The 15,113-nt window shown below is 36.2% G+C and overlaps 1 protein-coding gene across 1 annotated transcript in view; it reads right to left on the bottom strand.

Moving 5' to 3' along the window:
* LOC140146684 (synaptotagmin-17-like) overlaps nucleotides 1–13,703 on the bottom strand; it is a 128,883-nt gene extending 115,180 nt beyond the window's left edge. Inside the window, exon 1 of the mRNA XM_072168559.1 lies at nucleotides 12,638–13,703. Coding sequence (XP_072024660.1) covers nucleotides 12,638–12,658 — 21 coding nt within the window. The 5' untranslated portion in view covers nucleotides 12,659–13,703. The remainder of the gene's footprint in view (nucleotides 1–12,637) is intronic.
* Between the last annotated feature and the right edge of the window lie 1,410 nt (nucleotides 13,704–15,113).

Below are 15,113 nucleotides of genomic sequence, written 5' to 3'. Positions count from 1 at the left end.
TTTGTTTTGAACATTGTGACAAACATGTAGTCCAGCCGTATATGGTTCAGTCTATCTGACTATATGTTCTATATCTGTCAATCATCAGATAAAAACTATTTCAAAATTCGCAAGGCGTTTGAAGAGATGGTTTTAAAGTGTTTTATCAAATCTCAAATTTGTAAGAAAGATAGTAAAAAGGATATATTGACATGTAATATTTTGTTTAAGTTTGACGGATTAAATCAACGAATATCAGACCGTTTGACGAATCAATGGGGAAAGAAACATGCGGAAATTACTGAGTTGTAATAACTGTCTTCCATTAACAGTAAAAATGTCAAACCTCCTATTTCTATAATAAGCCTGGCTTTGTCTAATTTCCCTGTTTCTACGCAGTGACTAGGAAAATATTATTTCATTATGTTAAGAGCATTATAAAGATTATCATTAAAGAAGAAAATACGCTTTACAATTCAATTCTAATTCATTACCGTTTTCTCGTCTATAATGGCCATTGTTAAAGCGATCTTTTAATAGCGTGTGATTTTTTTTAAATTTTTGTAATTGCGTGCTTTTCATAGCAAATTCCTTCCATTATTGTGGCAACTTCTTTCCTGCCAAATTATGTACTTGTAAGTATTAAATTTTAAAATACTGCATTGGTATTTTAAACTATGTACCGTGTAAAATTCGCATAAATTACAAGCGTAGGAGTGGTTATTATTCAAGCTCATTTCAAAAAGAATTTTATTTTTCATGACAATGAACGATTGACAAACAAGCTTTATCGTACTTCCTCTCCGATTGTAAATCAAATTACATTCTTCAATTTGAAACTCCTAATGGAATTTGATTTTCTTTTGTTTTGTTTTGTACCCCCTACAATATTTTATCCAACAAATTTTCTAGCAGTAAAAATAATGACCTTCCTGAGTCTTTGTCGCCTCCTGCGAACATACAACATCTCAACTGTGTAATCATGGTATAGTACAGATAGATTGGCCAACGATCGACCAGGGATGGATCGACAAACCGAGAGCATTTTCAACAACTCCCCAAATATTGATACAACGTTTCCTGTCAGCAAATAGTAGCATGAAACTGATTTATACTTCCAGTCGCTATTGCAAAGCGATCAGTCGTTTAGTTGCTTGTAATAAGCAATAGATTAAACATAAAGGTCGATGCACTTTCCATCAACAAATTTTTGCATACAACTGTTCTGTACAAATTTGATCAAAATGATTGCAAATTCCATATTCCAGTATTAATTTACTCATTGTAACTAGTTTTGCTTCGGTAAATATCAAATGAATTATTACATATTAAAATTATTAAGTAAATGCGTGAAATCGATAATCACAGATATTTGGGAGGCATCGATTACTTTTACAGTGCGATGAGTTCGACTTTGAACGTGACTGTATCACGGGCTGTATTAGCGACGAGATATTAGTGAGACGTTTACAGAAGCGATTGGCAGTATAAATTGAACTTGACTGTTTGAATAGATATATCATTGACATCCTTAATTGAAAACAAGGGCTTTCGTCAAAATCTCGCGTTTTGTATTTTATAATACGCAGGTGGGCACGTTTTAGACATAATCTGCACTGCAATGATACAGGCCTATTCAATATTTGTTATATAATTCAAAAACAATTATTCATTCACATATCTATTATGGATATAGTCGAGGGTTTTTGAGATATTAGTGTCAATATAATTGAGAAATGCAATAATGCATGATCCCAAATATTGAAATATACACCAAATAGTAACATTATAGTCAGAAAGCAGATATTCATTAAATAATCTTCGATTTCTTAAATATTTTTGTGTTTTGATAAGCAATGTGGGTAAGAAACCTTGGTAGACCATCCCTTACATTTATGTAGATGTACTCAAACAGGACATGGGACTGGAAGCATCTGACCTAGGAACTGCGATGCAGGAAAGGAGGACATGCATGGAGAGTTGCAGTTGTGGTTTGGGGAAAACCATCCGAAATAGAAGTATTCATGTGGACGGCCGATAGCATCTAAAGACGCCTAGACGTATACGCTTAACCGTGGACATCCAATATGCAATCTTAGACGTCCAAGAATTTCGCGGTAGACTTAAAATCAACGAAGCACAGGGTCAGAAATCACAAACAACCAATCATCAATATTCATGTATGGATGGCGGATACCTTCTAAAGCCGCCAAAGATAATACGCCTAACCTTACACGTCTAAAATACACAAATTAGAATGCAAATACTGAAATTGGTGTTTGTTACAAGTCTTTGAGCTTGATGTTCAGCATAAAAACCTTGACTTGTTTCGTCGTTTTTTACCAAATTAATCAAATTATTATCATTTTTTTACTTTTACCTCAAAACAATTTGGATTGGTGTTGGGAAATATTTCTCAACATAATGATTTTATTTTTTTGATTCACAAATATTAAAACGGTGTTTTACCTGACATATTGAGTAAAGTATGGTTATAGTGAAAACCATATGCTTAAAAGGGCGTGGCCCGATCGACAACCTCATTTCAAAACTGAGATTGTTGTCAGAAAAAAGCTCATAATTATCATAATTATTTTTCTGGCACCCATAAGTATATTTCGTGTAGATGGTGTTAACAAAAACTGGGTGAATTGTGGCAACCACAATCGTTTCATATTTTAAACCAGCTAACTTAACTGTGGAGCTCTACAGGGGAATTTGCGAATAAAATCGGGGATCTCCGGTTTTGTATAATTATTACTAACTCAAATTTTACTCTTATTTAAGCTCTTTAGGCTTAGTCTTTCACATGGTATTTTAGTACATCATTGGGCATTACAATCATTTCTACTTTCTACATGGGTTATTTTTACCATATATTTAAATAAAAAGAAATAGGATGTTACTCATTATAATTCATCCTTTGCCGGTACATCCCTTTTTAAAGGGATTTTTATTGTACTGTAAGTTTACAACAATTGAGCCCAGAGGGACATTCAAACTTTCTAAGTAGACTCACGTACCACTTTGAAAGCTTCTCCCATTTCCATTATAAATGCATTTCAGCTCTGATGATTTTTTGTAAATATCAAATCAAACCCGAATAAATTTGATAAGAACAGAACAATATTGGATATATTCCAAAATTTTGCCTCCCACAAAGCTCACATTCAGCCTCCTTAAATCCGTCATTTTAGGCAAATTCACAACAAGAACACCATAATGTAAATATAAACTCACGAAAAAGCATAATTTTCTATCAAAATGGTTTGACACCGTCTCTCGACACACTCCAAATAATATTTAACCCGTGCACTTTATGCAGACACCTTTCAAGCTAGTCTTAGTTCTTTGTGAAAAAATATTCCATTTCATTTGTCAAGGCTGTACCTAAAACCAAAGCTCCTATCTATCGACTCTACAAAATTTAATTATAACCAATTTAATGCTCAAAAGTGTGAGAGGTGGATATAAAGTAATACGACCTTTGCTATGTGAGTAACATGATAGTACTGTTTCGGCTGTATTGTGTGGATTCACGTTTTATTTTATCTAGATTGTTTAGCATCGATTTCATTTGGGCAATGAATCAGAAAATTACAATTTGATTTCCCGCTCATAGCAATGATATCAAAATAAGACAATGAAATTGAAAATTCAAAGTTGACTTGTTTGAGTACTTTCGTCTATTCACATAGAACTTTTTAATTTCCGAAATTAAAACTTACACAAGTTGAATTTACCACAAAGAAAGAAGTCAATTAAAATGTACGGTGTGCATACGCAGCACTTCAATGCATCTCTGTGTAAGGCGAACTTAACATTCCGCTGTGTATTGAGATGATACTGAACATTTGAACGCTAACATTGTCAAATATTTTCTATATTGGGCTATTCCGGGTGAAATCCATACACCCCCTGTAGAAGACATGACCTTAATATTCCAGGGTGAATTTCAAATGGGGTCCTGAATGGGTGGCTTCATTTGATATCGACACCCCCTGTGTTGGGAGATTAAGGGGGTACTACACCCCTGGCCAATTTTGTGCCTATATTTTTGCATTTTTCTCAAAAAAGTATAGCGCATTGGTGACAGGTAAGATATGATGTATATTATATAGGGGCAAAGACTACAACTACTCCACTGAAAATTCAGCAACTCAAGGCAAGTAGTTTATTGTTTAAATATTGGTTTCCCTCATTTTTGACTGTAACTCCACAACTGTTGTCTGTGCTGAAATAAAAATTTCCAGTGCAGTAGTTGTAGTCCCTATAATATACATATCTTACTTGTCACCAATGCGCTATAATTTTTGAGAAAAATGCAAAAATATGCACAAAATTGGCCAGGGGTGTAGTACCCCCTTAAGATCATATCTTCGATATAGAAGGTGTATGGATTTCAACTGGAATAGCTCATTTCAACACTGCAAATTGCATCACAAATATTTTGACATTCAGTTACTATGGCAACGCAAACTATATCTGTAAATGTGAATGTCGACCATGCCTACTTACTCGCAAAATGCAATCAATCTTAGAAATCCAAACTCATACTCGAGACGCACGCAACGAACAACTGACATGACCAATGCGCTGCGACATATCTGATTTTGATCAAAAATTACGATTAAGTTTATTGGCTTAATGGCAGTCGCTCTTCACGAGCGACTGAATTATAAATATATCATAACAGTAAACGCATCATTGAATGAGTTTCAGTGAAAATCGCTCGCCGATTGTTCCAATTTTAAACTGAATGGCAAATATAAGAAATACATCACGTCTGCAAGCTTTCAATCCCGTGTCTATCACTGTCCTTGGGTACCTGGTTTTCCCCTATACCACACAAAACCGATTTGTATAGTGCATAATAAATAACGTATGTAGACATCAAATGCTTAACCTATATGAAAACATCTGCTACAACTGGTTTTTTTTAATATTGCATTGACATGCTTGATTATGTCGAAATTCAAATCCGTTAAAGCAGCAGAAGACGTCTACAGACCATTTGAAAATCCGCCCATGTGATAATAAGAAATCTTTAATTGCTAACATCAACAAAAAGATAGCAACCTCGCTACCACATCTACAATGCTTGTTAATGGAAAGGTAGTAAGTGAAATGTATTTATAACATTAGCAATCTAATGCCATTCTAGAATATCATTTGATATCATTTGATATTTGCCTGATACCATTAGTTTTCTGAAGATAACGTACATCAAATGAAGCCATGGGGCCGGTTTGCTATCTACTGAAGATTACACACATAAAATGAAGCCATGGGGAAGGTTTGCTATCTCCTGAATATAACACATAATTATAAAATGAAGCCACGGGGAAGGTTTGCTATCTCCTGAAGATAACACACATAAAATGAAGCCATGGGGCCGGTTTGCTATCTACTGAAGATAACACACATAAAATGAAGCCATGGAGAAGGTTTGCTATATCCTGAAGATAACACACATAAAATGAAGCCATGGGGAAGGTTTGCCATCTCCTGAATATAACACATAATTATAAAATGAAGCCACGGGGAAGGTTTGCTATCTCCTGAAGATAACACACATAAAATGAAGCCATGGAGCCGGTTTGCTATCTACTGAAGATAACAGACATAACATGAAGCCACGGGGAAGGTTTGCTATCTCCTGAATATAACACATAATTATAAAATGAAGCCACGGGGAAGGTTTGCTATCTCCTGAAGATAACACACATAAAATGAAGCCACGGGGGAAGGTTTGCTATCTACTGAAGATAACACACATAAAATGAAGACACGGGGGAAGGTTTGCTATCTACTGAAGGTAACACATATAAAATGAAGCCACGGGGAAGGTTTGCTATACTGATGATAATACACAGAAAATGAAGCCATGGAGAAGGTTTGCTATCTACTGAAGATACCACACATAAAATTAAGCCATGGGAAAGGTTTGATATCTACTGAAGATAACACATATAAAATGAAGACATGGGGAAGGTTTGCTATCTACTGAAGATAACACATATAAAATGAAGCCATGGGGAAGGTTTGCTATCTACTGAAGATAACACATATAAAATGAAGACATGGGGAAGGTTTGCTATCTACTGAAGATAACACATATAAAATGAAGCCATGGGGAAGGTTTGCTATCTACTGAAGATAACACATATAAAATGAAGCCACGGGGAAGGTTTGCTATCTACTGAAGATAACACATATAAAATGAAGCCATGGAGAAGGTTCGCTATCTACTGAAGATAACACATATAAAATGAAGCCATGGGAAAGGTTTGCTATCTACTGAATATAACACACAGCAAATGAAGCCATGGGGAAGATTTGCTATCTACTGAAGATAACACACAGAAAGTGAAGCCATGGAGAAGGTTTGCTATCTACTGAAGATAACACACAGCAAATGAAACCACGGAGAGGGTTTGCTATCTACTGAAGATAACACACAGAAAGCCATGGGCAGGTTTTCTATATATTTACTACATGACGATGGCAACCAGCAAATGTAGCCACGAGGCATATACATGGCGTAAGTGTGCTATCTACTGAAGATAACACATAGCAATGTAGCCATGGCGTAGGTGTGCTATCTACTAAAGATAGCACATAGCAATGTAGCCATGGCGTAGGTGTGCTATCTACAGTATAAGACATGACATACAGCAAATGTATTTCCATCAGGCAAGTGTGATATATCTACTGAAGAATAATCACAATATAGCCATGAGGCAGGCTTGCAATAGCTGAATATAATACACAGCAACTGAAGTCAAAATCTAATTATTCTTAATTCTATGTCATTTTTATTTGTCGTGATATGGACCATATTCCCATGTGTATAATGATTCAAATTAGCTTGTTTTTGTAAACAGACACAAACACATCTTGTATAGAATGAGCCTATATAGTCTAGTGGGTTTTGTCCTTAATGTATATAATAAAATACATAAAACAGCGTAAGTTTGTTATAATAGCATGATTTTATTACTCAGAGTTTCACGCCTTAGGAGTTACAGTTCAGTAGTCAGTAATTTTATCTGATGATCACCATATATAATGCCACATAACTCTATGTCAACCAATTTTTTTCGGTTCCGCTTACTTTCTTAAAATATATCGCATCAGCAATAGTAGTAGTCTAAAAAATAGAGAATCGGAGATTCTTGAGCATTAGTGGTATTTGGGCAATAAATAACAAAAATTTATTCGAAATTACGCACCATTGGATACTGGGATTTATAAAGTCACGTATATGTCTTTATAGAAAGAGGTGCGTGTGCCTTGAATATGGTGAGATTTCTAGCTGTATTTATTGAATGTTTTATCTCCATGCACCATTCTTGTAAGATGACGTTGATCAGCCTCAAAATGAACGTAATTGATCTTCACTCGTCTAATACTTTCTGTTTTGTTATCGTGTTGTTTCCTACTATTTGATCAGGTCAGTACATCACTGTACATGTAACACAAATGCGTTACTATTTTTAAACTCACGTTTCTTAAATTAACTTACGATATGTCAATAGCTCTGAAGCAACTGACCAGAACTAAAGCTTTATTAAGTTCCTCGATCGTCACTTAAGTCATCAAAGTTGACAAGGAATTACCATCATGTGCTGAAAGACATTACTGCGATCAAAGTTTAATGAAATATACTGTATAGTACATTCTAAAAACGTAATCTTCATCTAACAACGCAGTAAAGTTTAATAGTTGGTCTTAACCTTGGAATTATGGAAACCTGTAGGCCTTATAACTGATAGGCCTAAATTGTATACAAAAGTTAGAATGGCAAACACATAAAGAGGTTATCTATGACGTAAAATTAAGGTAAAATGCTCAGTTTAGGAGAAAATTCATAAGTTTATCCCCAGCAAAAAATCTAGAAGACGTGTTAAGAAACCCTGGGTTACAGATGAAATTTTAAAACTTGCCAGAAGGAAACAGCGCTTATATAAAGCCAGTAGGAAATCTCCTGACAACATTGAAAAATGGAACAAATATAAGAAGTGTAGAAATCGTATGAAAACTCTCCTTCAAAAAAGAGTATCACTCCTATGTTGTTGATATAGCTTCTGATAATTCTGGTCATGGCAAAAAGTTTTGGTCTTTTGTTCGTGCCTCAAAGGCCAAACCCAGTGCGACATCTTTTAAAGTAAATGATTCTTGTATTACTGATGCTACTGTCATTGCAAATGCGTTCAATGATTTTTTTGCCTCAAATTTCACTACTTCAGATGACCCTGACCTTTTGGATACTTGGTGTGAGGGTCATCAAGGTTCTTCTTTTTTGACCAATGTTTCCACTAATTCACATGAGATTTTTAAACTTATCCGGTCTTTAAAAAATGGCAAAGCACCTGGGCCTGATGGTATAACATCCACCATGCTTAAGCATACTGCAGCCCAGGTTGCATTTCCTCTTTCATTGCTTTTAATATTTCCCTCTGTGAGGGTAAAATCCCTGATGACTGGAAAAGAGCAAATGTCGTCCCAATACACAAATCTGGTAACATTAGTAGCATTGAAAACTATAGACCGATATCTTTGTGCTCCGTGGTTGGCAAGCTGTTGGAAAGGGTTGTTACAAGGAATGTTGTTGAGTATATGTACACGAGCGGGCTCATCTCTCCTCAACAACACGGTTTTATATCCGGTCGCTCTTGTACCACTCTCCTGACTACGGTTTGCCATCACTGGTCCCAAATTCTTGATAAACGATCTCCCCCTGATGTTGACGTCATCTTTCTTGACTGGAGTAAGGCCTTTGACAAGGTCAGTCATTCTATTCAAGGAAGCTTGAGGAAGCTTCATCTGTATGGCATTTGTGGTCCGCTTTGGCACTGGATCGCCTCCTTTCTTTTAAATCGTTACCAATGTGTTAAGTTCAGAGGGGCATCCTCTGAGTGGGTCCCTGTTAAATCAGGGGTCCCACAAGGGTCTGTGCTGGGTCCTCTTTTGTTTAATCTTTTGTTCAGTCTCCTCTTCCACAATATGCAGATGACACGCTCCTTTATAGGCCTCTATACTCGGAAGATGACGTCAATATCATTCAAAATGATTTAAATGAAATTGTTAGCTGGTGCAATATTAATAAGATGGCTTTAAACCCAGACAAATGTAAGGTCATGAGGTTATCCAGGAGAAATGTTGCTGGTCGACAGGTCCCATCGTATGTCATTCTTAATAAGCCCATTGATGTAGTCCAAAGTTATAAATACCTTGGTGTTTTAATTTCCTCTAATATGAAATGGGGTGATCATGTCAAGTATGTTACTTCAAGAGCTTCAAGACTCTTTGGTTTTATTAGGCGGCTGGTCCGTTGTAACGATCCAAATATTCTCGTCAGATTATTTTCCACCTTGGAATACGGAATACCAGGGTGGCTCCCTTACCAAATTGGTCATTTAAAATCACTTGAAAAAACTCAAAAACTTCTGGCTCGTGTTTGTGTTCCTGCTCCCCGGGGGGAGCTTAGTTACAATTTCAGATTAGAAGTGCTTGGTTTATCTTCAATGCGTAACAGATATATTTACCTTGCTTTGTCTTTTGTTTCAAAATGTTTGTATGGGAGGTATGACATCAATCCCTTTAAGTTTATCTCAGTGAATCCCCGCCACAACGAGAATTTAAAATTTAGTCACACCTATGCTCGCACAGATGGTTTTAAATTCACTGTTTTCAACAGATTTCCTGCTTTTTTTGATCAACTTCCTCAAGATCTCCGTAATCAACTTCTTTTCAGTTTAAATGGGTTTTAACAAATTCCAAAGAGCACTTCAAAAATCTCAGCTGGAATTGATTTTTATAGAGTGTTTCTTATGTAATATGTTTAGTTTATTCATTTACCCCACTCTAGTTCATGGGGAGAAATCCTGTCTCCTTCGGTGTGATCTCTGTTTTGATGTGTTGTTTTTGCAGAGTTTTTAGGTTTAGCCACTTTGAAAGTGACTTTTGTTACTCTTGGCTATCCCTGCCAGAGGCTCTGTGTCTTGTTCTCCTGTTTTTGCACACCGAGGGAGTCTTGGATTCCTCATCATGGACTGGAGTCTTGCCTTTTAATAACTATATGAAAATAACTCATGTTAATTGCTGGTCAATTGAAAATGTTATATACTTTTAATATTGTGCAATCATTGTATGTGTTTTACTGTATGTTTAATGTTTTTTTATCTGGCAAATAAAATGAAATGAAATGAAATGAAAAAAAAAAAAAACACCGTTTTTTGACCCAAGATCCTAATTGTTATTTTACCTAGTTTTTGAAACTTAATTCAAACTAAATATTGCGGATTTGTTTGTTGTTGTTGAGTAAAAAGGCCCAAAAGTTTCCATTATCCCCAGTGGCGTAGGCAGGTTTTCGGTAGTGGGGGTAAATTTGTAAATTTTGCCGACGGATGTTGTGAATAAGTTGAACCAATATTTTTTTGGCCCAGTGCGCTCAAGAATATAAAAGTGTGGGATGTGTGGGGGGGTACAATTTTCCAAAAATTTCAACACGCTTTTACGTTTATATCAATATCATTAAATATGCTAACGTCAACGTCAGGGAGGGTGACATCCAAGATTTGAAGTATTCGAGCTACATGTACTTGTTATTTATTCAAACTGGATAAGCAGTACACAAAGAAATTTTCTATTGTGAGAGGGTGGGGAGGGAGAGAGAGAGGGGAAGGGGGAGAGAAGTGGGAGAGAGAGGGAATGATGGAGGGAGAGAGGGGAGGGGTGGGAAGAGGGGGAGGAGACATAAAGAGAAAAGTGACTTACAATGTCTGGCGATATAATGAGAGGAGCAAGATAAAGGAAATAGAAACAAACAGTAAAATATGCAAGAGAAACGAGGAAGAAGAGATGGAGAACAGAAATAAAGAAGCTATATCAGATGAAAGGTGACAAGAGATGCAAAGATCGAGAATGAACTACGAGAGACATAATAGAAGGGTGGGGAGAGTGCAAAGAGAGTAAGGATAAACAGGTAAATATTATAAAGGCGACGAGAAGGAATAAAGAAAATGATGATAAAGTAGAGCTATTCTGAGGAAAAGACGCGGTTTTTTGCATTGAGATAGGTCAAATAACTTATTGTGTAAAAACATGCATGCTGTTATTGTTTTCAAAAGCTTTGAGCGTTTCTAAGTGTGCACATTTTGTTAACGCATACGGAAAGTAGTCCTTTTAAATGCCACGAATATGTCACAACTCGTTAGCCGTTCTTCTGCTCTTCAAAAGAGTAATAAAATTGCGTTATTAAAATACGCATGGAAACACAAGGATGCTGTTTATAACTCAATCTCAAACGTCAAGGAATGGTGATTTGCTATTACGCTTGAAGAATTAGGATTTCACTCATGCGTGAGGAACAAAAAAATTGAATTTGCCCATATCTGCAGCTGTGATTTGAATCTCCGAGAAATGTATTATTTTGGAATAAATATACATTTTTAGGTTCATTATGTGTGTATGATCTGGACATTAGATTTCACATGTACTAAGCTAAGCCTTAAGGGGAGTAATAAAAATGTGCGTTATATTTTATGTAACTATTTGCTCAACAGCCGGCAATATGAGGAGATGCTGAAGAAGGAAAACGCACTTTACCGTCAAATTTGTAGTATATATTAAATATGTTGAAATTTTGCATTGTTTTATTTTCTTCTGTGGGTATATGCAGTGTGAGTGTGAGGTGTGTGTAGATTGGGAAGGGGTATTTGTGTGTGGTATATGTAGGGGTGGGGTTACAGGTGACGGGATGGATGTAGAGTTATGTGTTGGGTGGAAGGTGGAGGGTAGGGATGGGGTGGGTGGGTGTGTGTATACATCCTGGAAAATCGTTAAGATAAACGTGTAGATTATTGTGAATGAAAGTATTTGATTATTATTATTATTATTATTATTATTATTATTATTATTATTATTATTATTATTATTATTATTATTATTATAAATGAATTACATCCATAGGCATATGTATGGTGAAAATTTTGTCTATTCTATACCACCAGTGACAATTCAATAAAATGTTATCATAACTTAAACACGCAATTGAAACCCCCGCCTGTAAGTGAGACGAATAATATGCAGCACCTTAAATCTTCGGGACACAACACTGCGACGTAGTAAACTACGATAGTATATTTTAAATCCTTACAATGTCCATATGTTTGCGTATTGTACAAATATTTACAGTTGTCAGGTACTCAGTATTGATATTATAACAAAAACACTATCAATGTATCTAATTTATGTCTATAACAAATTTATATTATTTTAATTTTTATAATTTTACCATCAAAATATGTTGTATTCCGCATATTGTTCTAAAAACTTGTTTTATAGCTACTACGCTTCAGGCAAGCATTGACACAATGCAATTAATAATAAAACAAGGCCGGTACAGCGTGAAAATAAAAATAATTGAATTATTATACAATAACATTCAACCAGATGGAGTTCGTATTTTTTAATAATATAGTAATAATAGTACAATATTGGTTCAATTATTTCTATGCATGTGTTACAATCATAAATGACGTTTCATTTTTTTTTCACGGACATCCCGGTTACGGAAAGTCGACATTACAATCACGAGAACTAGATATATTACGTTAATGATTAGCAAATAACGTGTTACATGTGAACTTACCGAGAAAAAGGAGGATGCCATGTGGCCAGCTCCTCAGCTCACCTCCTCACTTAACGTGATGATACAATTCACAGGATTTGCAATGTTACCGCAGCTGCTGCTGTTGCTAGCCGTAAAATGATATATCGCATGCATATAGAAAATTGGTGTGTTCGTTGTAGGTAAAATTTCCGTGTTAACTCCCACATTCAAAAGTTGATAACAATAGAGCACCTGCTTTGTAAGGAGATGATATGATATCATCAACAATTGTCATTTATGCCTTGTTTTGTCTCATTGTAAAGACAATCTCGTGTCTTGTTGTCCGCCCAGTCTGACCGGCTTGCCGGTCAAGGTTGGTAATTCTCGCAACGGTGAGGGCATAACTCCCGAGGGTGTTGAGAAAAGAACTATACAATATAGCCCAACAGGTTAGTAGTTGCAATCTGCTGCTGGCTTTAATGATCAATGCTATTGCTACCTTTTAATGTGGTCAATACGATATTGCAATATAAGTACGCCAATGATATAATATACATATCTCAGTAATGTACAATATGGTATCTTTTCAAGTTTGGTGTGCAACTATACGCACAGCCCAGAGCTGCAGTGTCATATGTTATACAGTACTGCACAAATGTTGCTGTTTTACCCGATTCTATATCGCCATTCAATTCATATGCATGTTTTACACACATATGGGCAAATTTAAATTTCGTCCCGGTGACACTTGCTAGTTGTATTTTTAATGTAATCCATGCTACATTCGGCTAAGTCTACTAGAGTGTATATGTGTGGTGTAGAATCAGAGCTACGTGAATTTGTTACAGGCCGGCGATAATCAGTGCGTGGTCCATTGAGGATCGAGGATGCCTGTCAGAAGTCGAGTCTGTTTACGTCTTCTTGTCATATAGACACAGACTGTTAACTCTTACACACATGCGTATGTGTACGAGATGGTTTACCACCACCGTAACGTAATTCCAGTCGCAGTCGCCCTTCCCGAATATCAAAACGGACTTTTTGGAACGCCATTATTCTGTTTTTGCCGTTTGGTTTGTGCCTTGGTTCATATTTGCTCGTCCAATTGTTTGCCTCAGCTTGCTGTGGGAGGGTTGGACCTAAATATAATTGTTTTGGTGTTTTTAAGTATATTTTTCATTTTCATGTAAAGCGCGTGAGTTCTAAGCGTTTGTGTTATTACACCATTGCATTGCATTAGCTTGTAAATGTAATACGCCATTATATAAGCTCTTATCATCTGTTAAACTGAAGTGCAGATTACATAAACATATCCTTATTCTTTATTGCATACCCCTTGTTTATTGAGCTGAGATGATAATGGTTTGTCTATTTATTACTTATCTTGTGCTATTCAGATTACTTTGATTAGGCCTATATATGAAAAAAGTATTCAGCAAATTCCTTCAGCGGTGTTCGTCAGCTCTTTCTGATTATCACGAAAGAACTAGCACGCGATGCTACGCAGCTTAACCAGAGGAATGAGGTGCCGATGTGATGATGACGTGATTCGATCCGCCAATCAGCACCCAAATTCCGGCGTGTTTACGCCATAAACAGCGCAAAATCGGGAGACCGCTGAAGAAATCTGCTGAAAACTATAGCTCATCAGATCTAAACGGTCCCTTCTGACCATGTGTCATCATGCTATTATAATGATGTCACCTTTCACACTGGTTTACGACTTGAAAATTGCCTCGTCTTCTTGACAACTTGGAGTTCTCATTGGATTTTTTTTCTGTCTGTCACAGATCGAGGTAGGATTGATCACATGACCACTTGTCCATGGGCAGCACACAGCCCAGAAATGAGTTACGCGAGCTATAACCTTGTGGAGGTTGTCGGTAGTTTCCAGGAAGTGATTTTCGCCTGCAGCAACTGGTGATCACACTGCGCACTGACAGTTACAACAAGTCTTCGCTGGAGATGGTGAGTTCAACCAAGATATCAGAGGTAAAATGTATGGTTAAGACTAACTATTCATCCTCTTTTTTAAAAACTTATCATTCGACATTTGACATAAATAGTCTATTATTTTTTACTGACTGTCTATACTAACAGACAAAAACATGATATATTCTTAGTGACCCGTATGAGAGGAGTTAGTATGATCAAGTCGCTTCAAGAAAGGTTGCTCTTATCTATATAGACATGATAGATGGCGCAAACAATATTAACCACTACTTCTGGAAAATTGACGACGTGTGGTCCTTGTTTGTTACAAATAGCAAAATGTCAAACTATACTGATATTATCATCATTTCCTAAGGGTCGTGTCTCCCAAATTTGTGTTTCTTCTGGATCTACTGCTGATAAATGCTCACATCTACTGTTGATAGCAAACAATAATAGTTTATTATATTAATGCGTATATAGTCTGCTGATAGCAGGTAGTTTATCAATGCGCATATTTACTGCTGATAGCAGGTAGTTTATTGTACACATCTGCTGCTTATAGCAGGTAGTGTCAATGCTC

This window comes from Amphiura filiformis, chromosome 1 (assembly GCF_039555335.1).
Source record: "Amphiura filiformis chromosome 1, Afil_fr2py, whole genome shotgun sequence".
Taxonomy (NCBI): domain Eukaryota; kingdom Metazoa; phylum Echinodermata; class Ophiuroidea; order Amphilepidida; family Amphiuridae; genus Amphiura; species Amphiura filiformis.
The sequence above is the reverse complement of the archived record's forward strand: the minus strand, read 5'-3'. Positions and strand labels throughout refer to the sequence as shown.